General features: G+C 35.9%; 1 protein-coding gene across 3 annotated transcripts in view; it reads right to left on the reverse strand.

Moving 5' to 3' along the window:
- The window catches only part of MYEF2 (myelin expression factor 2), a 41,038-nt gene that overhangs the window by 11,155 nt on the left and 5,253 nt on the right, over positions 1 to 24,630 (reverse strand). For all 3 annotated transcript variants that reach the window (XM_023740648.1, XM_023740649.1, XM_023740650.1), the window contains exons 2-10: positions 23,210 to 23,418; positions 21,920 to 21,972; positions 20,689 to 20,696; positions 20,483 to 20,576; positions 16,491 to 16,682; positions 15,673 to 15,826; positions 15,103 to 15,152; positions 14,905 to 14,968; positions 988 to 1,089 (exon numbers count right to left, since the gene is read on the reverse strand). In XM_023740648.1, coding sequence (XP_023596416.1) covers positions 988 to 1,089; positions 14,905 to 14,968; positions 15,103 to 15,152; positions 15,673 to 15,826; positions 16,491 to 16,682; positions 20,483 to 20,576; positions 20,689 to 20,696; positions 21,920 to 21,972; positions 23,210 to 23,418 — 926 coding nt within the window. The remainder of the gene's footprint in view (positions 1 to 987; positions 1,090 to 14,904; positions 14,969 to 15,102; positions 15,153 to 15,672; positions 15,827 to 16,490; positions 16,683 to 20,482; positions 20,577 to 20,688; positions 20,697 to 21,919; positions 21,973 to 23,209; positions 23,419 to 24,630) is intronic.

Below are 24,630 nucleotides of genomic sequence, written 5' to 3' on the forward strand. Positions count from 1 at the left end.
AATTTTTAAAAGTATAAAAGTGTACTGAGAGCAAAAGGTTTGAAAATCAAAGATAAACTCTAAATTAATCCAGGTGAGCAGTCCAATGGCTACCTTAAATCTAGCTCTCTAACCAGATATACAGAAACCTTGGTGGCATAGTGGGGTTAAGAGCGACATCTGCTAACTAAAAGATCAGCAGTTCGAATCTACCAGGCGCTCCTTGGAAACTCTATGGGGCAGTTCTACTCTGTCCTTCAGGGTCACTATGAGTCAGAATCGACTCGATGGCAACGGGTTTGGTTTTTCTCAGTTAACTAGATATACAAACTTCAACTGCTTATGACACAGCAGCATTTCAGTCATCTCATAAACAGTGTTCATCTGTGATGGACAAGGCACTGTGTTGAGCACTCTGCCTTTGCCTTAAAGGTACTTCAAAATCTACAGTGCTAAAAAAATATCTACAACATGGCATGACCTTCATCCACACTCTTTCATGTGAGCTACTCATTCTTTTTTCAGATTCAACTAGCATCCTAAATCTCTAACTATGAAATAATCTTTTAAAAAGTATGGAGCCCTGGTGGCGCAGTGGTTGAAAGCTACAGCTGCCAACCAAGACTGGCATTTCAAATCCACCAGCCACTGCTTGGAAACCCTATGGGGCAGCTCTACTCTGTGCTACAGCGTTGCTATGAGTCAGAATCCACTCGACAGCAAGGGGTTTTTGGTGGCGCAGTGGTTAAGCCCTTGGCTGCTAACCAGAAGGTCCCCAGTTAGAACCCACCAGATGCTCTGCAGGAAAAAGATGCAGCAGTCTCCTTCTGTGAACATTACAGCCTTGGAATTCCTACAGGGCAACATACTGTTCTACAGGGTCGCTATGAGTCGGAATCAACTCAACAGCAATGGGTGGATTTTTAAAGAAGTATTACAGACCAGTAAATACAAGCTTTATTGTCTAGCAAATGTACCATTTAAAAAGAAGAAAGTTAGAATACTCACCACTCGGACCTATATTTCCCATTACACCACCTATGTTCAACTGACTGGCACTAATAGGCTGTCCACCTGGACCAAGTCCCATTCCAATGCCTCCAAGACCACCTAAAACACAAGTAAAAACAATATGATCAACAGCTATATGTAAATAACTACCTGGTACTAAAATAAAAAAAGCTACAGTATGCTTCAGGTAGTATCTTTAAAATTTTGCAAATTTTTAAGTAAGAGCACTGGTTCTCATTTTCAATGAGAAATCAGCCCAGTAAAGCCTCACTATAATACTAGTTATTACTGAGAAGTGTTTTATAAAGCAAGTATACCTCATATTCCACTTAAAGGCACAATGAATAGGGCTCACGAAATACCAAGAGGAATTTTAACAATATCATGTCACCTTATAAATGGCATAGGAGTCCCTGGGTGGAACAAATCGTTAAGTACTCGACTACTGGTCGAAAGGTTGGTGGTCTGAACCCACCCAGAGGTACTCCAGAAGACAGGCCTGGCAATCTGCTTTTTGAAACGTCACAGTCTTAAAAACTCTATGGAGCAGTTCTACTCCACACACGAGGGTGCCTTGAATCAGAACAGACTTGACGGCAGCTAACAATAATAACAGATGGTATACATATCTAAAAATGAGCATCTTGTGCAAATTTACAGAATTAGTAAAAATCTTAAGAATTACTTTTAAGATGGTTCAAATCAAACTGGGAAGTCAACAACCATCGACACATAATACTGAATAAAGCAAATGGTACATTACCTAGTTTATCACTGTAATAAATATTTCTTTACGTTTATATGGCACCTTAAGTATTTTCACATCTATTAACCATACGGCAAGAAAATTTTTGAGACCTGAAGTTACTTGCCTAATGTCATTTACCTATGTGATTAAGCTAGGACTAGAATTTAAGTCTTCTGTCTCTAAATCCAACATTCTTTTTATTATCTCTCTTAAAATAAACTAATTAAACTTTAAGAGGTATAATTTGCTTACCTTAAACATAGTAGAACAAAACAGTTTACTAAATAGCGGAATGCTTTATTCTGGTGATCTGAGTATGGTTTTAAAGATTCTTCCTAGTCAGTGTATGAAAGTTTTATTTAATAAGGGCTGAGAAAATCAACTAACAGGTATACCTTGTTGTCAGCTGCTGCTGAGTCAGTCACCAGCTTATGGTGACCCCGTGCACGAATGGAATGAAACACTGCCCAGTCCTGCACCATCCCCATCATCGGTTATGGATCAGACGGTTGTAATCTGTAGGTTTTTACTGGCTGATTTTCGTAAGTAGATAACCAGGCCTTTCTTCTTAGTCTTAGTCTGGAAGCTCCACTGAAACCTGTTCAGTATCACAGCAACACGCAAGCCTCTACTGACATATGGGTGATGAATGTGTATAAGGTGCAGTGGCCAGGAATCAAACCTGATCTCACACAGGAAAGGCAAGAATTCTACCCTGAACCACACTGCCTCCCACATGTGTTAAAATTAGAAAGATAAGCATGACCTCATTACTTCAAAGGAAATATCTTTTTCAGCTCATTCCCTAAAAGTGGTCCAACCGGAAGCAACAGCATCTCTGAAAATCACCAATGCTCGTGTGTACAAAAGCACCCCTAGTTTCATCTCTGATACCATTCTTCATTAAAAGGAACCAGCACTCCATAAAGGCAGGCTAATTCCATGTCCTAGAACAGGAAAAGTCAGAATGGGTGTCAGAAATCCTGCTTTTAACAAAGAGGAACAGTATCAGAGACATCTTTAGTAAGAAATCAGGAGGCTCTCACTTGCCAAGTTATAACAATTTGAGCAAAGGAAAAGGAGGGAGAGGGAAAAATGATGGGGGCACGATAGAAGAGTTATTATGTTCAACTTATAATTAACTGAAGCAAACTGATTCTGTCAAAGTCCATGAGTTTGTATTATAATTCAGTAGAGTACATAAAAATGTATACCCTAAAAAATATATATGTAATATAAAAGAAAGATAAATATAATAGGATATGTTTAATTTTATCTAAATAAACCAAAGAGTATTAACAGTGAAAAGAGTAGATTGGAAGCCCCTACATAATGCAAGAACATTGAAAGATGACACCTGAGTGAAAAAGTGAGCTTGGGGGAGCAAGGAAGGACTGTCCTACAAAGGGAGAAAGGGAAATATTCAAAGACACATGGCTGAGAATTTTCTAGAATTTATTTTAAGAAAACTGAAGAGGCAGTCCAAGATGGCAGGGTAGTCAGACACTTCATAACGTCCCTCTTACAACAAAGGCCTGAAAAAACAAGTGAATCAGATGTAGATGAAAACTTAGGAACCTAAGCATCAAAGACAAGACTAAAGAATTGGAGTCAGCAACAAGAGGAAGGAGAGAGGATACAAAAACAGTGGAAACAGAATTTCAGATCATCAGCGTCCTGCTAGCTGAGCCTGCACGGTGCAGCCATGCTGAGACAAAGCAAGCAGCATTCCCAGCCAAAACCCGATCACCTGGTGCAGCCAAGCAGGAGTGACTCTGCACTCATGGCCAGAGCCAGCCACCTGTGCCAGGAACCTAAGGATCGGCAGTGTTGTCTACTCTCTACAGCCACCTGCACTGGAGGCTGGAGGCCCAGCTGCACAATCTCCCCTATGAAGTGTTCTAGTGGACAGGAACATGCCCAACAACCCAGCTCCCATAGACAGACGAAATCCCCCCTGCTTAAGCTCTCACATCACCCTACCCTACAACTGGAGGCTTATGCCCACTCTGAACACCCTTGCTCACCCAGGGCCACGAGTGAGTTTCCACACCACCCACCTGTTGACCAACAACCCAGGCATGCTCACCCCCAACCACCAGAACGCATACACAACACCCAACCCAGTGACCAGGAAGAACGCTCCCTGGACCCACAGCCAGTGACCAGCCAGACAAATACACCACCTCACCAGCAACGCCACTTACATCCTCAGCAGCCCCACAAGGCCAACAAAAAGAGAATCGTGCTTACAGACTGGCATGGATTATACTGTGCTCCCCAAAAAGTGTGTGCAGCAACTTGGCTAGGTCATGATTCCCAGTATTGTATGATTGTATCATCTGATATGATCTCCTTATGTGTTGTAAATTCTATCACTGTGATGAGTTTATGCTGATGAGGTTTACAAGACTAGACAGTGTCTTAATCCAATCTCTTCTGAGATATAAAAGAGGAAAGCAAGCAGAGACACATGGGAACCTCATACCACCAAGAAAGCAGTGCCAGGAGAAGAGCGCGTCCTTTGGACCTGAGGTTCCTGCGCAGAGAAGCTCCCAGACCAAGGAAAGACTGATGCATTACAAGGACCTTTCTCCAGAGCCGACAGAGAAAGAAAGCCGTCTCCTGGAGCTGATGCCCTGAATTTGGGCTTGTAGCCTACTGGACTGTGAAAGAATAAACTTCTCTTTGTTAAAGCCATCACTTGGGGTATTTCTGTTAGAGAAGCACTATGACTAAGACACAGACCCAGTCACTGCTCCACCCACCCGGAGACAGGAGGTGAGAGCTTCAAAATGACCAGATTACCGACCAGAGCAGCACACACACCCAGCCTACTCAGACAGATTAAAACAAAACAAAACAAAAATTCAGGATGAAGCAAACAAATACACAATAAATAAATAAATAACTTTTCGATGCCTCAGAAACAACAGACAATATCAAATCACATAAGGAAGGAGGCCAAGGTGGTACCAGCAAGTGACCAAAATAAAGAACCAGAAATCTCCCAGAGGAATAAACAACAATGGAACCATCTGATAAAGAACTCAAAAGACTAACATACAAGGCTCTGCAAGAGATTAAGAAAGAGATCAAGGAAAATAGACAAAACCAAGGAAAACACAGATAAAATCAAGGAAAGCACACACCAAGCAATAGGAGAATTCAGGAAAACAATACAACAAACTGACAAAATAAATAACACTACTAGAAACCATACAAAAACAACAACTAGAAATCCAAAAGATTAACAATAAAATCTCAGAAATAGATACCTCAATAGAAGGTCACAGGAGCAATACTGAAACCATGGAAGACAGAATTAGCGAAATTGAAGACAAATCCCTTGACACTAACTTGTTTGAGGAAAAATCAGAAAAAAGAATAAAGAAAGCCTAAGAATTATGTGGGACACTATCAAGAAGAAAAATGTAAATGTGGATCAGAGATCTAGAATGGGGGGGAGGAGGAGAGGCAATGGAAAACACAGAATTGTCAAAGAAATGTTGGCAGAAAACTTCCCCAACATCATGAAAGAAGATATCCATCCAAGACACTCAATGAACCCCACACAGGACAGACCACAAAAGAAAGTCACCAAGACATATCATAACAAAACTTACAAAAACCAAAAACAAAGAAAGAGTCCTGAGAGAAGCTAGGGAAAAATGAAAAGTCAGCTACAAAAGGGAACCAATAAGACTAAGCTCTGATTACTTGGCAGAAACCATGCAGGCAAAAAGGCAATGGGATGACATATATAAAACCTTGAAAGAAAAAAATTGCCAGCCAAGAATTACATATACAGCAAAATTGTCTCTCAAATAGAATAGCAAAATTAGGCATTTCCAGACAAACAAAAATTAAAGGAATTTGTAAAAACCAAAGCTAACTTATAAGAAATATTAAAGGGAGTCCTTCGGATGGAGAACCAACAACATGAGACAACAATCGGAGATTCGGACACAGGGCAGACCACCCAGATACCAACCCAGATAAAGAATTCTCAAAGGCAAAACAAAGCTAAAAGACTTAATAGGGAACCTGAGATATCCATCTGTAAATGATGACAACATCAAAACAATAAAAAGGGGAATACATGGTTGTACTAAAAGAACTTTCAAAGGAGAGGAATTCAAGGTGATATCAATAAACAAAAGACTGGCTCAAACTTAGGGAGATAAGGATAAATTTCAAGGTAACCACAAAGAAAGTTAACAAACCTACTTGTCAAAATAAAAGAAAATCACAAAGACTCAGTAAGTAAACACAAAACTTATAATAATAAAAGAAATGCAAAGAAAATTCACAAACAAAAGGAACTCAGCAAAGGAAAGTAAGAGGAGCAAAGAAAACGTCAGCGCTACATAAAAAAGCACACAACGTGACAGCAACAAACTCATACCTATCGATAATCACAGTGAATGTACATGGCTTAAATGCACCCATAAAGAAACAGAGAATGGCAGAATGGATTAGAAAGCACAATCCATCAACATGCTGGCTACAAGAGACACACTTTAGACACAAAGATATAACTATATTAAAAATCAAAAAATTGAAAAAATATATCAAGCAAACAGCAATCAAAAAAGAGCAGGAGTGGCAATACTAATCTTAGATAAAATAGACATGAAGGTGAAATCCACCATAAAAGACAAGGATGGACATCATATAATGATTAAAGTGACAATCCACCAAAAAGACATAACCAACAATAGGGCTCCAAAATACATAAAATAAACTCTAACAACACTAAAAAGAGAAATAGACAGTTCCACAATAATTATAGGAGACTTCAACACACCACTGTCAGTAAATGACAGAACATCTAGAAAGAAACTCAACAAAGACAAAGAAGAGCTAAAGGCCAAAATCAACCAACTCGACCTCACAAACATATACAAAACACTTCACCCAACAGCAGAGAAGTATATATTCTTTTCCAATACACATGGAACATTCTCCAAACCAGACATTTTAGGACACAAAGCAAGCCTTAACAAAATCCAAAACATTGAAATAATACAAAGCATTGTCTCTGATCACAATGTCATAAAAGTAGAAATCAATAACAGTAACAGCAAGGAAAAAAAATCAAATGCATGGAAACTGAATTAACGCCTTGCTTAAAAACCACTGGGTAACAGAAGAAATCAAAAAAATCCCTAGAATCTAATAAGAATGAAAACATATTTAACCAAAACCTTTGGGACACAGTAAAAATAGTGCTTAGAGGTTAATTTACAGCAATAAATGCACACATCAAAAAAGAAGGGCCAAAATCAAAATATTAACCCTACAACCCGAAAAATAGAAAGCGGCAAAAGAAGCCCACAATCACCAGAAGAAAGGAAATAATAAAGATTAGACCAGAAATAAATAAAATAGAGACCGGAAAAACAAGACAATCAACAAGACCAGAAGTTGGTTCTCTGAAAGGATCAACAAAACTGACAAACCACTGGCCAAACTGACGAAAAAAAAAAAGCAGGAGAGAAAGCAAATAACCCAAATAAGGAAAGAGATGGGTGATGTGTCACAACAGAACCAAATGAAATAAAAAGAATCATAACGTAACACTAGGAAAAACTGTACTCCGACAAGTTTGAAAACCTAGAGGAAATGGACAAACTTCTAGAAACACACTACCTACCTAAACTAGCAAAACTGAGGTCAAAATACTAAACAGAACTACAACAAAAGAAATTGAAGAGGTAATAAAAAACTCCCAACAAAAAAAAAGCCCTGGCCAGACCGCTTCACTGGACAATTCTACCACACATTCTGAGAAGAGCTCACACCAATACTAACTCAAACTATTTCAGAGCATAGAAAAGGAAGGAATACTCCTGAACTCATCCTATGAAGCCAACATAACCCTGATACCAAAATCAGGCAAAGACAACACAAAAAAAGAACATCACAGACCAATACCCTTCATGAATACAGATGCTAAAATTCTCAACAAAATTCTAGCCAATAGAATTCAAAAGCATATTAAAAAAAAAAAAATTCATGACCAAGTGAGATTCATACCCGATACGCAAGGATGGGTCAGTATTAGAAAATCAATCAATGTAATCCACCACATAAATAAAACAAAGAAAAGAATCACATGATCATCTCAATCGAAGCCTTTGATAAAGGCATGTGATAAAGTCCAACACCCATTCCTGATAAAAACTCTCAGCAAAACAGGAATAGGAGGGAAATTCCTCAACATAATAAAAGCCATTTATACAAAATCAACAGCTAACATTACTCTCAACAGGGAGAGACTGAAAGCACTCCTCTTGAGAACAGGAAGCAGACAAGGATGCCCTTTATCACCACTCTTATTCAACACTGTGCTAGAAGTTCTAGCAAAAGCAATAAGGAAAGAAAAAGAAATAAAGGGCATCTACATTGGTAAGGAAAAAGTAAAACTTTCCCTATTCACAGATGATAATGATACTATACACAGAAAACCGTGAAGATTCCACAAGAAAGCTACTGGAACTAATAGAAGGATTCAGCAAAGTAGCAGGATACAAGATCAACATACAAAACTCAGTTGGATTCCTCTACACCAACAAAAAGAAATTTGAAAAGAAATCAGGAAAACAATACCACTTAAAATAACCCCCAGAAAGATAAAATACTTAGAGATAAATCTAACCAGGGATGTAAAAGACCTATACAAAGAAAACTACAAAACACTACTGTGAGAAAACAAGATACTTGCATACATGGAAAAACATACCACGTTCATGGATAGGAAGACTTAACATTGTGAAAATGTCAGCACTACCCAAAATACTCTACCAGTATAATGCAATCCCAATCCAAATTCCAAAAGCATTCCTTAACAAGACAGAAAAACTAATCACCAACTTTATATGGAAAGGAAAGAGGCCTCAGATAAGTAAAGCATTTCTAAAGAACAAAGTAGAAGACCTCAAACTACCAGACCTTAGAATCTACTATACAGTCATGGTAGTCAAACAGCCTAGTACTGGTACAACAACAGACACACTGACCAATGGAACAGAACTGAGAACCCAGATGTAAATCCATCCACCTATGGGCAGTTGCATCGTTGACAAAGGGCCAAAGTCCACTAAACGGGGAAAGGACAGTCTCTAACAAATGATGCTGACAAAACTGGATGTTCACCTGTGAAAAAATGAAACAGAACCCATACCTCACACCATACACAAAAACTAACTCAAAATGGGATCAAAGGCCTAAATATAAAACCTAAAATGATAAAGATTGTGGAAGAAAAAATAGGGACAACTCTAGGGGCCTAATACACGGCATAAATAGAATACCAAATATAACTAAAAATACACAAACAGCAGAAGATGAACTAGACAGATGGGAACTCCTAAAAATTAAACACTTACGTTCATCAAAAGACTTCTCCAAAGAGTGAAAAAAGAACCTACCAACTGGGGAAACATTTTTGGCTATGACACATCTGACAAGGGTCTAACCTCTGAAATCTATACAAAACTTCAACACCTCAACAACAAAAAGACAAACAACGCAATTAAAAAATGAGCAAAGGATGTAACAGACACTTCATGAAGACATCCAGACAGCTAACAAACACGTGAAGAAACGCTCACAATCATTAGCCATTAGAAAGATACAAATCAAAAATACAATGAGATGCCATCTCACCCCGACATTACTTGCACTAATCAAAAAAACAGAAAACAACAAATGTTGAAGAGGTTGTGGAGAGACTGGAACTCTTATATACTGCTGATAGGAATGTAAACTGGTACAACTACTTTGGAAAACGGTACAGCACTTCCTCAAAAAGCTAGGAACAGAAATACCATATGATGCAGCAATCCTACTCCTAGATATATACCCTGAAGAAATAAGAGCTGTGACACAAATAGACATATACACACCCATGTTTATTGGAGCATTATTCACAATAGCAAAAGATGGAAACAACCTAAGTGCCCATTAATAGATGAAAGGATTAACAAACCATAGAACATATACACACAATGGAATACTATGCAACGATAAAGAATAACGATGAATCCACGAAACATCTCATAACGTGGATGAATTTGTAGGACATTATGCAGAGTGAAATAAGTCAATCAAAAGGACAAATATTTTATGAGACCACTATTATAAAGAAAGAAGAACAGGTTTATACACAGGGGGAGAAAAAATGTTTAAAAAAGGTTATCAGGGATGGGGGCTAGGGCAATGGGGGGGAGACGGAAAATTATCGAACAGATAGAAGACAAGTATTACTTTTGGTGAAGGGAAAGGCAATACACAATATGGGGGAAGTCAACAAAACACAACCAAGGCATGGGAGGACACTGAGAAAAATACAAGAGCAAACAGCAACAACAGTAATTAGTATAGACAATCCTGCAACAACTGTATTAACAAACACTAATTTACGAATGGATACATAGCTAGATATGGCAAGAGGTGTGGAAGGGTATAAAGGAACACATTCATCTGCAGATATGACTGGTGGTGGACATCTCTACATACATAACTGTAAGTGATGCTTATATATCACTATAGATGATAGAGTACACAAGGGCCACACTCAGGGCAACTTATTAGACAAAACCAAACACCTCACAGGACCAAGTTCCTAGGTGTGAAGGTGAAGCACCATAGAATCAGGGGACATCTACGTCAACTGGCACAATATAGTTTATGAGACAAAGTTCTGCATCCTACTTTGGTGAGTAGTGTCTAAGGTCTTAAAAGCCTGTGAGCAGCCATCTAAGATATAACTATTAGTTTCTTACCATACAGAGCAAACGAGAATTAAGAAAACCAAGGACTCAAAGGAGCAATTAGTGCAAAGGACTAATGGACCACATGAACCACAGCCGACATGACTCCAAGACCAGAAGAACTAGATGGTGTCCAGCTACCATTACCAACCCGCTCTGACTGGGATCACTACAGAGGGAACCAGACAAAGCGGGAGAAAAACTGAGGAACAAAAACTCAAATTCACAAAAAAGACAAGACTTACTGGTCTGACAGAGACTGGAGGAACCCCCAAGACTATGGCCTTAAGACACCTGAACTGGAACTTAAGTCATTACTGGAGACCACTGATCAGTCAAATCATTGACAGGCCTACAAAATAAACAACACCCAAGAGGAACATGTTCCTTAAAACAATCTATTAAACAAGATCAAAAGGGCAACATTTGCCCAAAAGCAAAGATGAGAAGGCACAAAGTGGTAGCAATTCAGGACAAGCAGAAACAGGGAATCTAGGACGGAAATGGAGGAGGCACACTGTGGGGAATGGAACCAATGACATGGAACACTTTGTGTACAAACTATCATATGGGAAACTAATTTGCTATGTTAAGCTTTCGCCTAATACACATTAAAAAATTTAATTAAAAAAAAGTAGAAATTTTTAAAAAATGAATTCTCAGATCATGAAAGTCCAATTAATAGTAATCCATACCCACACTGTAGTAAAACTGCATACCAAACACAAGATCTTAAAATCACCTACATGAAAAACATGTTGTGTGCTGTCGAAGTCAATTCCGACTCATAGTGACCCTGTAGGACGGAGTAGAACTGCCCTATAAGGTCTCCTAGGCTGTAATCTTTATAGGAGCAGACTGCCAGGTCTTTTCTCCCGCAAATAGGCTGGTGGATTCAAACTGCCAACCTTTTGGTTAGCAGGCGAGCACTTAACGATTGCACCACCAGAACTCCTATAGATTACCCACAAATGACAACTTGACAGCTGACTTAATAGCAATAACGGAAGCCAGAAAGTTGTAGAATATTTTCAAAGTGCTGAGAAATAATAACTATCAATCTTTATTTATATAACCAGTGAAACTACCTTTCAAGATATTTACAGATAAAATTGAGAGAATTTACTAACAACAGAGCCCCATTAAAAGAGCTTATAAAAGATATGCTCGGGGGGATAAAATAATGCCAGAGTCTGTGAAGGTAGAGAAATGAGACATGAAAATGATAAATAATAATGTCTAATTTGTGGGACTGAAAAAAAGCAGTGATACAGAACTAGAGCAGAGAAATAATAGCATATAATTCAGTCAGGTAATTGAAATCAAGCCATTCAAAGGTCACTTTACTATTCAGTAATAATTATATTAATACCAGGCTTTAATAGAAATATTAAAATATTCAGGATAATCACTAACAGAGAAAGATAGGAGAAAAATAAATATTTGTAAAAAGAGAAAAACTGAACACAAAATAATAGGAATTAAGCCAAATAAAAAAATTAATGTGAATAAACTAACTCACTTTCATGGAAAAGGCTCTATGACCGATTTTTTAAAAATCTAATGCCAACTATAATGTTGCTTAAAAGTGGCACATATGAAACACTAAAAATATAAAAGAAGAAGAAAATTTATCAAGCAAATTCTAAACAAAGCTGTCATACCTATTTAATATCAGACAAAAGACTTATACGCTACTAGGTATGCATAAATTCACTCTAATGATAAAATTTGGAGTTCACTAAGAAAATTTATCAATTCTAAACTTGTATGTACTCACTAACTTAGCTTCAAGGTATTTAAAGTAAAAATAAGGAAAAACAGACAAATCACCATTCTAGTGGGAGATTTTACCATATAAGTCTCTCAGTAATTGACAGCACAAGCAGACAAAATAATTAGTAAGGATGTAAGATAATTTAAACGATTAACAAACTTGACTTAATGAACATATACAGAACACTGCACTCACCAAGCACACATGGAATATTTATAAAAATATGCCACATAATAGGTCATAATACAAGTCCAAATTGTAACAATATCAATTCCAATCAAAAGCAAAATAAGCCTTATAATGGAACATAACTAGCTTATCTCCTAAAAGTCATATGAAAGACCAAATAGCCAAACATAGCCAAACAATCTGAAGGAAAAGAACACAGAGGGAGTGGTGGTAGCAGAGGTCAGAACCTACCAAAGCTAAAGACTTAGTATAAAGCCAGTAATTAAGACAGTGTGTTAATACATATTCCTTCACACAGGTATCAGAACTTGTAAGACAGATCCTTGGAGAAGAATATTCTACAAATATGGCTGAAACAATTTATTATTCATGAGAAAAAGTAAAAGTAGATCTCTCCATCAAACCATATACACAAACCAAATTAAAATGGATTAAAGATCTAAAGTTGCTACTTTAAAATAAAGGAAAACAGGTACAAAAAGCCTAAACCCAAAAGGAAAAGACTAGTAAATTTTACATTAAAATTTAACACTTCTACACACAAAAGACATCTTAAACAAAAGACAAGTAACAGATTGGTAGAACACAACTGAAAGCATGCTAGCATTCCAAATATACAGAGAACACTTAAAAATGAATAAGAAGTAAATAAAAAACAAACTACTAAAGCAAAGGAAGTAAACAGGTGATTCACAGGAAAAGTAACATAAATGGCCAATAATCACATGAAAAGCTCTTCAATCTCACTAGCAACCAGGAAAATGAAAATAGAAATTCAAATGGAATGACAGCATTTTATTCAAGAGTCCTTTAAGAATGTAAAGAAAAATCTCATAAATCAGTGGATGAAGTATAAGTCAGTACAACCACTTCAGGGAGCACTATGGCAGTATCTTACAAAGTTTAGATGTTCAAGACCTATAAACCAAGAATTCCAGTTCTAGATACACATACAATAAATAAACACTTGTACATATACACAGGGAGACATAAACAAGAACGTCCATTATAGTATTGTTTGTAGTAACAGAAAAAAAGAATAACCTAAAAAAACAGGAAAATGAAAAAATGTATTATTTGCAGTTAAAATAAACGAACTAGGGCTACATCTATCAACACAAATGAATCTTAAAAATATTAATCCAAAAATAGCAAGATGCAGATTATGTGCAATACATCATTCACACCAAGTTTTAAAGCCAGCAAAATAATTCCATATAATATTTATGCATGTCTAAATGTGCAGTCAAAGTATAAACATCTAAATGTTAAACACTAAATTCAAAAGTTGTTTGCTCTGAATAAGCTATCTGGTGAGACGTGGCAGTAGGGGGAAGAGGGAATCTCAATTTTATCTGTAAACTTTTATTTCTTTTAAAGAAAAAAACACCCAAAACAAATATGGCATTTGATAGCTACATGAGTGATCATTATTTTTTGGTCTGTATACTTAAAATATTTTATAATAATAACTAGAGAAGATACAATAATGTAGTAGATAATATTTATTGAGTGCTTATATCATGCCAGAACTGCTCTAACACATTAATGTAATGTTCATTCCACCCTGAGAAGTAGGCACCACTATTATCCCCACATTGCAGATGAAGCATTGAAATGTAAAATACATTACACTGTTGTTTTACAATTCTCTGGGAAACAATTTGCTAATACTAATCAATGGGTATACCTTGAGAACCTGTAAATCTACCTCAGGATACCTATTTTTAAAAAGTCCCTGGGTGGCACAAGTGGTTAAGTGCTCAACTACAAGCCAAAAGGTTAGCAGTTCGAACCTAGCAAGTCATGCCTCAGAAGAAAATAACCAAAAACATACCAAAGATTTATATACAAAAAGACATGGATTACTCTGTTCGTTATTAAAAAAGTTAAAACACCTGAATATACATAACAGTGAAATAGTTAAGCAATTATGTAACATCCATAAGATGGGCTATTATACAACCAATAAAAACATTTGGAAAGAATTTTCAACATGAAAAATTGCTTATACGCTAATGTTAAAAAAATACAAAATTATGTATATGGTAGTTTACAACTACGTAAGAAAAACATACATGGAAGAATAGAAGAAAATACACAAAAATGTTATAATGGTGATTACCTGTAGGTGGAAAAGTTACAAGGGAACTTTTCCTTCTTGTACATAAACTTGTGAAATTTTTTGGTATGTATCACTTTTATGATCAGGAAAAAAACACCAAAACGAAAACAATGATGCATAACATTTATGTTCTCAGTCTCCCTAATCAATCATGTCAAACTACCTTCATGACTTCAAACTAATCCCAAACTGTGAACAACTTGAGATGCAGGCACAAAAGCAAATAGTTTGCTCAGCATATAATAACGATGAAAAAGGATAGTCCACGTAATTTCTAATAACAGCTTTTACTTACGTGGTAATTGTGGTGCCTTACTATCATGAGACCGGTAGTCTTCGTGAGGAACAGACTTGTCATCCTAATTGCAAAAAAGTTTATTATATGGTTAATAACAAAAAAAAAATTATATGGTTAATAAATAACAAAAAATAAAGAACTGTAATACAGAGGAGAACAAGTTAGAGAAGGCTGAAGCAATATACAGGAACTCACCATTTTCACATGCATTGGTCTATCAAATAAAAACTGCCCATTGAACATAGCTGTGGGTTCAGTCAAGGAAAGCCAGTTAAGGTGACTGTAAAATTATACTTGAACACAAACTAATGATTAATCATTTTATTTAGAGTCAGACTCTTTCTAATATCTTAAGTAACATCTTTAATATTTTACTTATTAGTATGAGCCTCCTCCAGATACTCAAAATAAAATCTTCAATTCTTTGCTTTATAATTTTATAAATCAAATATAATCTTTTAATCAAACTACCAAAAAAAAAAAATTAGCACTGCTTCATTTAAACAAAAGCAATTGCATTAATGCACAATGGATTACATAACTGTCAAAAGTATGTATACATACAATTAGTTGAGGCAGGCAGGAAAAGTGAAAAAAAGTTCTTACCAGGCCTGTACATTATAGCTAATTCAAGTTTTAAGAGTGCTAGCGACTAAAGTTTAACATGTATTTCTAGTCAGGCAACCTTAAATTCCATAACCTCCACAAAATGTCATCAAGCTTCTTTAACCTCATTAAACAATGGTAAAATATCAATCAGGATACAAATTGCTTGAACTGCCTCAATTGCTTGTTCAAAAGTGACTGTGCCCATTCCTCTGCTCTTGCCATCTTTGTCTTCTTTAATATCTGCCCGCTTTACAGTTCCAGCTATGCTGAACACCTCCTTGAGCTTCTTCCAACCAACTTTGAAGTCAAGCTTAACATAAAAGTTTATAAAGTTACATACCTAATAAATCCCTCCTTCCGCATTTATAAAGAATACAAAAGAATCTTTTCTCAACTCTCAAAACTGTGAAGAATTATAATTCTTGTTACACAGTATATCAGTGATGCTCAAATAAAAAACAAGTTGTTTAAAATCAGTTAAGCTACATCTATCCTGACCCTCTATCCTTAAGTATTTTTTTATTCCCAAAATCGTCTCTCAACTGCTCAATTCTGTTTTGTACACTTGAAAATTGTATACCTACTTTTACTGAGAGAAGTTAAAATTCTGACGAGTTTCAAAAGCTTAGAACAAAGGACAAACCAATTACAACATGCACCTTCACAAATATCAAACTAAAATAAATCCATTTACCAATATTAACAAAAATACATAAAAATAATTTGAAGAACTGCTTAAGTTTATAAATTCCACAGTTCCCTTTTAATAAAAACCCTAAATAGTTATTTACACTCTAATCTTATATACAGACTTCAATAGGGTTTGAGTATACGATCATTACTGTTTTACTTACTTTAGCTAAAAACAAGCAAAATGTTCTATAAACTCATAACCCATTCATCTAATGAAATAAACTAATGATTAGAGCTAAATATCCCAAATGGCAAAATTTTAGACTAAAGCTTAAACTTACATTAGCAACAAAAATTGTGGAACCAAGTCTACCAGCCTGCAAATTACTGATAACCTCAGGAGGAATATTTGGATTATTGAGAATGGATGGTGGTAAATTCATCAACCCCGATCCTATATCGGGGACATGGCCTCCTGGAAATGATCCTCCTGTCCGTTGCAATGCCCTACGAGCATTTTCTCCATCAGGATCCTGTAACACATTGAATGTTAAATGCCACTAGATACATCAGTAAATCTATATACACAATTAAAGTAACAACTTCAAATTCTACAGTAGCTATCCCATCTGACTCAAATTATTGACCCTCTTGAAGATTCAGTGAGTTTTTTTTTCATCCAGAAAATCGAGTTCCATAAAAACCTGTGGACAGATAAAAGATTTCAGTCTCCAGAGGCGCCGGTTAAGTACTTCTTTCCAATCGTTGAAGCTACTTAAGAACTTGACATCAGTTTAATTTTGCCCTCACACTAATATATAAATATATGGGACATAAACATAGCTCGAAGAGGAGCAAAGCACTTACTGTGATTCTTCAGGTTCCAAAATTCAGTAACGGTGAATTCCCACCACTGGAAGCCCCCAATGCAATGCCAAACTCAGACTAATTCAAAGCTTCTCAACACTGCAACAGACCGTTGTTAGGAGCAGGGATACTGGGGTAAAGGGGGAACTATTTTTATCCTAACCCATAAAATTTCATTCCTAAACAGAATACAATTATTCACCTTTTTACCTCTTTTCTTCCTCAACAATGATCATGATCTGAGGTGGGAGGAAAAGATAATGGAAGGCTAAGTGTTCAATGAAGAATAATACTAAACGTTATTTTTTTTTTAAAGTACATTAGTTTTATAACACAATTACCCTTTAAGCAAAAAATAGCAAGTTTAAATGTATTTCTCACTCATCCCACAAGGTGAAATGCAAAAAAACGACCCATTTAAAAAAACAAACAAACACAAAACACATTGATAAACTATCATCTGAACACCAAACGATCATGCTGAACATAACCATCAGTCATACTCTGCTGGCCTCAGTTTGGGAATACTAACAAAAGGAAAGCTGTATGACCTTAATAAATTCTCTTAAGAGCTGGGAAAATAGGAGGAGAAAAAGTCAGTGTAAGAATAAAGGTATGTCGTCTTCCAATGTATTTCTCCATCTGAAGAAATATAGAAAAAAAGAAACAAATGTTTCAAAAAGTACTATGAAACATTTAGGTTAATAAATATAAACATTACTTCAGGTCTGAGGTTTCAAAACCTTATAAAAATGCAAAATTTAGGATAGTAGTTACCTACAGGGGAAGGAGGAAGACATAGTAGAGGAGATGCTCCCTGAACTATTAGGATAATTAGGGCTGTTTGTCCTTACCATTAATAAAGCATATCCCTATGTGTTATTTTATCCATATATAGTATGTATATTATATAAAACACATAAAAAACAAAATGTACATAAAATAAAACAAGTCATGTACTCCTCTTTTCCCTCTTGATGTCAGCCTGCCAGTCACTTCCTGCTATTGCTAGTAGAGGCCCTATAATAATTTTACAATTGTTGCTAATCTCCATTTAATTACTAAATGAAAAAATGTAATTCTAATATTTGTTAAGAAACACTGAAAATATACTTTTCTTTAGATTTTCATTTCACTAGTAGTTCTAAGCACTGACCCCAGCCACTCATCTGTAAGTTAGGTATTCCTAGGAAAGGGACTACTTTTAGTGATGTTAATCCAAAAAACATTAACTGAATAAAGAATGCCTCAGTTTTAAGCTAAACCAAACATAACCACTTGACCTATTAAAAAAAAGTTAAAAATGGAGGTATATTATACAAACTTATATTGTTGTTGTTAGGTGCCATCGAGTCAGATCTGACTCATAGCGACCCTATGTGCAACAGAACGAAACACTGCCTGGTCCTGTCACATCCTCACAATCATCACTATGCTTGAGCCCATCACTGCAGCCACTGTGTCAATCCATCTCATTGAGGGTCTTCCTGTATAACTCGATCCTGCTGCTGTGTGCCATCAAGTCAATTCCAACTCACAGTGACCCTATAGGACAGGGTAGAATGGCTCCATAAGGTTTCCTAGGCTGTAATCTTTACAGGAGTAAATCGCCAGGTCTTTTCTCCCATGGAGTGGTGAGTTTGAACAACCAACCTTTCAGTTAGCAGCCAAGCATTTAACTAATGCGCCACCACAGCCCCAACTCTATCCCAAGGTCTCTGAAATATTACCGAGGATCCATAACATGCTAAAACTTAACACAACACTGCCTCAGCTTTTATCATCCAATTAACATTTTTCCAAAAAAATTTAAAAAAAGACACTGAGAATCTAAAAGATTTGTCCTTTGAAGAGGAATAGCAGACATGAATAAATAGCAAATTATAAGTCTCAAATAATAATTTTCCCATAAGGGTGGCTAGTCTACAAATACCACCCTTATGAATAATTATTTGAATACCGACACATTTCTAAAATACTGGTTCTGGTCTATGCATAAGAACCACCAAGTAAATGGGCTGGTAAAGACCACATCAATCTAAACTCTTTCCTTACCAATTCTGTACTTCCCTGTCAAAAAATTTCAACAAAATAAATAAAGCCTAAGTAAGCCCCCATGTTCAAACAGGGTTAGAAAATGTTTGAGCTGACTCCAATAAACGGATTTGGGATAATTTTATTTGTTAGTAAGCATGGGCTTTAATTTTAAGTTATTAGCACCTTACACTCAGGAACAAAAGACTAACAACTACTAAATTCCCACCTTGGACAAAAATAATAACAACCATAATTATCACTGTTAGCTAACGTTTATTATGTAGTTACAATATTTTAAGCAATGTGTTAAGTGCTTTCTGTAACATTACAATTATAATAACTAGCTAACATTTATTAAGTGGTTTATAGATATTAACTCTTTGAAACCTCATAGCAACAACTATCAGGTAGGTTCTATTATTATCCCCATTTTACTGATAAGGAAACAAACAGAGAGGTTAAGGAACTTGCCCAGGTCACAAAGGTTCTCTGATGCCAGAGCCTATCTTATTTAATCCTCATAAAAACCATATCGGGTAAGTACTGTCAGTGGTATTATTACAATTACAGAGACTTAGAGAAGTTAAGTAACATGTCTAGTCATACAGCGAGAAAGTGAGGGGGCTGGAACTCAAATCAGTGCTATATGGAGTTAAACGCTAAGGTTGACAGTGCCACTATACAATCAATGATTAGCATCTGTGCTGGTGGAGACTCTAGGGTCCTCTACACCTTTTAACAAAGATTGTAGCAAGGATATGTGCAGAACTGGTCCACGATCAAACTGTTCAGATAGGCTTAACAATACAAAATAACAGAGTCCATGAAAATGATTACTATCCAAGGTAATCATTCCCTAGGCAAATTACATCTAATTATAAATATTTCATGTATCTTCTGACAATTCCACTCCACATATTTATACTGCTATAATCTCACACACAAGGAGCATTTGCATTTTAGGATTTTCCAAGTTCCAGTTATAAATTTCACAAACAGATTTATAAATTTTCTTAAATTTTAATGTGGCATAACTCCTGGGTTAATTTTATAAAAAGTGATCATCTGTTTTCTGCAAATCTGTAAGATATCTGCATTAGTAAATAATGAAGCAACATTTAATTATCGACTACAAGAATACCTACTGTATTTCTTAAAGGCCATAATCTAAAAATTAAAATGTCTATACTGAATAAAGTCGGTACCTAAATTTCTGGGTCCTTTAAATTTCTGGATCCTGAGATTTTTTTTAAATTATGCATCTCTGCTTAGAATAACTTGGAGTAAATCAAACATATAGGATTAACTGCTTATGGACAAATAGAAAACTATTTGTAGTCACACAACTATACTACCAAGAATGAAAGCCCAGAGGAAACATGTCCTGACAGTCAAATGTTTAGATTATTTCAAATGTAAGAAATCTCACCTCTTTAATATTCAGAGGTCTTCCACTAAGATCATATTTGTTCATAGTTTCTAGTGCCTTCTTTACAAATTCTTCATCTTTGAATTCAACCACACTAAATGAGAAAAAAATTGATAGGCAATGCTTAAGTACTGAGATTTTTTTTTTCCAAATCAGGAGTTTAAATTTGACTAAAGACACTTAAAAAAAAAAAAAAAAGTTCTTACCCACAACCCTATATCCAGGTAGATTTGTCAATATATGCAAAAGAAAAAAAGTTTTAGATCAGTAGATGAAGTTAATGGTAGAGTCTAACATTTAAGTCATTAAAAGGCAATCAATAATGAGATCATTTTTAATGTTTTATACCTCCAGAACATAACAGGCAAGTGACCATAAATTTTCTGTAAATTGAAAAAAAACAAAACAAAACAAAACTATCTACTTCAGATCCTAGCATTTTAACAAGCTTGGAACATGTTTTACTTTTAGATGACTTTTCTTTCAGTTAAAACCAAAGTAATGTCATTGCACAAATTCAGTCAAAATAATTGAAGGCTCCATTATAACCATAGTTACAAGTCACAAGTATTTCCAAAAGATGTACTGTGCACAAATAGTTTTGATTATATATTCTCCAATTCTATTAAAAATCAAAATAGGAAACAGATATTAATCTCATTTTTAACAAAGTTCTCTGCTACAGAAAACTGGCTGCACACAATTTAACAGCATCCAGTTGTAGAAGTACGTAAAAATATCACCTATGCTAAAGAAAGAAGGTTGCAGAATCATTTTTTTAAATAATTCCTTGTGATTATTACTGTTCAAAGTGCCATTTGAATGTGATGACAATGTTTTTTATTATCCACTCAACTGGTTTTTGCTATTATAATTAAACATCCTTGAGAGCTTTCTTCTTGCTAAAAATTAAAATCTGCTGTCAACCAATTCCTTCCCTGTTGATTTAATCATTGGTATCATTCATACCAATTGGTCAGAGCACTGCCTCTTATGTAATCCTGCAGGCTACCAAATTAAGCTCTTCAGTAACAGTTTTAAGCATACATTCTGAATTAACACCTTTAAGCTATAGGCCTCTCACAGAACTTAATCTTAGGGAATATTATCAATTCAGTGATTTAAAATATCCTTAAAGACATCAAAACACAACAAAAAAAAATCTTATGTTAAAATCTACTGGCTAAGAAGAAGCATTACCTTAGAGCATTAGGAAAGTGGAATGCCCTTTATGGGCATTTACAAAAGCCATCCCTTCCAGGCAGCTAGTTTGGTTTGCATAAATGTCAGACTTGCTAGTATAAAGCCTCAAATCTTGCATGATAAATTAAAACAAAATGAAACTTAAGTTTCCAAAAACTGGTACAAGTATTATACAAAAAGTAAACTGCTGAGGAACTTTTAAACCTCTAGCAGATTATTGCCCACAGCACTTACCCTTGATTTTCCTTCCGCATCCTTAAAGAGCTCCACGTATGTAACCTCACCAACTACATAAGACATACAAAAGGAAAATACCAAGAAACAATACATTTAAACACCAATATCTTGCTTTACTGCACACCTGTGCACAACTCTACAGAAAAGCACCTATTATTCACCAACAATCAAAACCAGACCAACATACCTCCTATCAATGGCTATGTGAATTTAACTAATTTTCAGAAATGTACATCATCCACATTCTCTAAAAAAGCTAACAACTATATTAACCTAATTCATACTGCAGATCATATTTTGGCCAGCATGATATAGTTGGTGAACAAATGCACATATACATACAAATGGTCCCTTAGCCTATCATATTAAAAACATCAACATTAGCACTTTTCAGATAACTTTGGTCAGCCTACACACAACAGCTGTTTTAAGGTGACTTTCTACCTGAATGTCTTCAATCATGTTTGCCATCAATAAACTAAATTTACAAGTCATGCTTCACAGCAAGCCACACTTTCTAAATAAAGTCAATGCATAAAACCAATCAAATAGTTGTCACCTTACAACAGATACACCAGTGCAAATATTTTTTATTTATTAGAAGAAAACAGCCTCAAAACCAAGTACATAGTTTGCAGGAATGTGGAAACTCAATTTTTCAAGAGATAACGAAACTAACTTTTACAAGATCAAGTATTAAAATTATTTTCCCCCAAAACCAACCATATGTATAAGATGAAGGTTTTCAGGTTATTCTGAAAACAAAACTGCAACAGCAGTAAAGCAAATTTAAAGTAGAACTGCACAGACAGCATCATGGCAGTCATGACAATGCAAACAAAGTGAATTCCACAGCCAGATTCCAGACTCCACCAAGGTAATAACAAAACAGCTTTTGGGGAAAAAAAAAAAAAATCAGACCTTATTAATCATACTTTAACACGCTAAATGTATTGCTTAGCTAATGCAGTAGTCCTTTAAAAATCTATAAAAACTTCAACAAGACAAAGCAATCTCTTTAACAAAATTCTTGGTGGCATGCATATACTGGCTCACTACTATTCCACTAATATGGCAAAAAGAAAAATACTTCATTTCCCCATACTACCTTGTACCGAGATTGTGTTGGGTGAAAGAAGAGGAGAAGATTAATTCAGGTGTCATGAAAGAAACAAAAATAAATTTTTTTTGAGTCTGTGTGACTCAGAAGAATAAAAAAGTCCGTTCAGCTTCCTATCCCTTCTACATGAAGACTGTCCAACAGTGGGTTATTTCAGAGACAGTTACCTTTTTCTCTCATGAGATCTTTAATAGCTTGCCATTTCATGTCATATGGGATGTTGCTAATGAAAACTCTGTTACGATTTGGACCCTTCTTTTCTCCAGTGCCTGAATTCTTGTCTTTTGAATAAGGATGGAATCTATTTGCCTTCTTATTTCCTGTAGACTTTTCTTTCAAGTCAGATTTCTCTTCTTTTACTGATTCATCATTCTCCCTACAAATCAAAAAGAAAAATTCAGTTGTGCTTCTAAGAATGGTTGTCTACATTAAATATTTCTTATCACTTCACAAAACACTCCACTACGGTTTGTTGTTGTTGTTAGTTGCCGTCAGGTCGATTCCCACTCATGGCAACCCAATGAGTGCAGAGCAGAACTGCTCCACAGGGTTTTCAAGGCTGTGACCTTTTGGAAGCAGATAACCAGGTCTGTCCTCAGAAGCACCTCCGGGTAGGGTCAAACTGCCAACCTTTCTGCTCATATAGACCCCAGTAAGCAGCTGGAGACTCAGTCTCCTGGCTATGAAATTACCCAATGCTGTTTCAAGGCAAGAGTTTGGGCATATTAGCAAACTTTCCTTTAACAATCCTCATTTTTCCTATGTTGCAAATAGTTACAGCATTCAAACATTCACACAGTTTTTTCCATTCTACTTTTTAATAAATATTATTAGACCCTAACAAGGGAGAAAAACAAGTGATTTTATTCCTATGGTATATAAAACTGCACCATTAATCAGAATTAATTTTCTGGGCCTCATTTAGAACTCTATGAAAAATCTAACATAAAAAGGACACCCTGAAAAAGTTCATTTATCTCTTAAAGATTAACAGTTAATAGTTTCTTTCCAGAACTTAAATTCTTTCCTCCTTCTCTGCTTAAAAAAATTAAAACATATAGATACATCTATGTCTACATTTATAAATATCTATACTTTCATCTATATATCTACATACATATACACATGTAGACATATAGGGCAGAGCGAAGCCCTGGTGGTGCTGTGGTTAACAGACTGGCTGCTAACCAATAGATCAGCAGTTCAAATCCACCAGCTGCACCCTGGAAACCCTGTGGGGCAGTTCCACTCTGTCTAATAGGGTCATTATGAGGCGGAACTGACTCGATGCCAATGGGTTTGTTCTTTCTGGTTTTTATATGCCAGAGAAGAATGACCCCATCCGGTTTCCATGGCTATAAATCTTTATGGAAGCAGACTGCCACATCTTTCTCCTGCAGAGCAGCTGGCAGGTTCGAACCGTCAACCTTTTGGTTAGCAGCCAAGCACTTTAACCACTGTGCTACCAGAGCTCCATATATAAACCCAAAACCAGCCACTGAGTCAATTCCAACTCACAGCGACCCTACAGGACAGAGTATGATGACCCCATAGGGTTTCCAAGGTGTGGCTGGTGGATTCGAACTGC

Source organism: Trichechus manatus, unplaced genomic scaffold (genome assembly GCF_000243295.1).
Source record: "Trichechus manatus latirostris isolate Lorelei unplaced genomic scaffold, TriManLat1.0 scaffold00161, whole genome shotgun sequence".
Taxonomy (NCBI): Eukaryota; Metazoa; Chordata; class Mammalia; order Sirenia; family Trichechidae; genus Trichechus; species Trichechus manatus.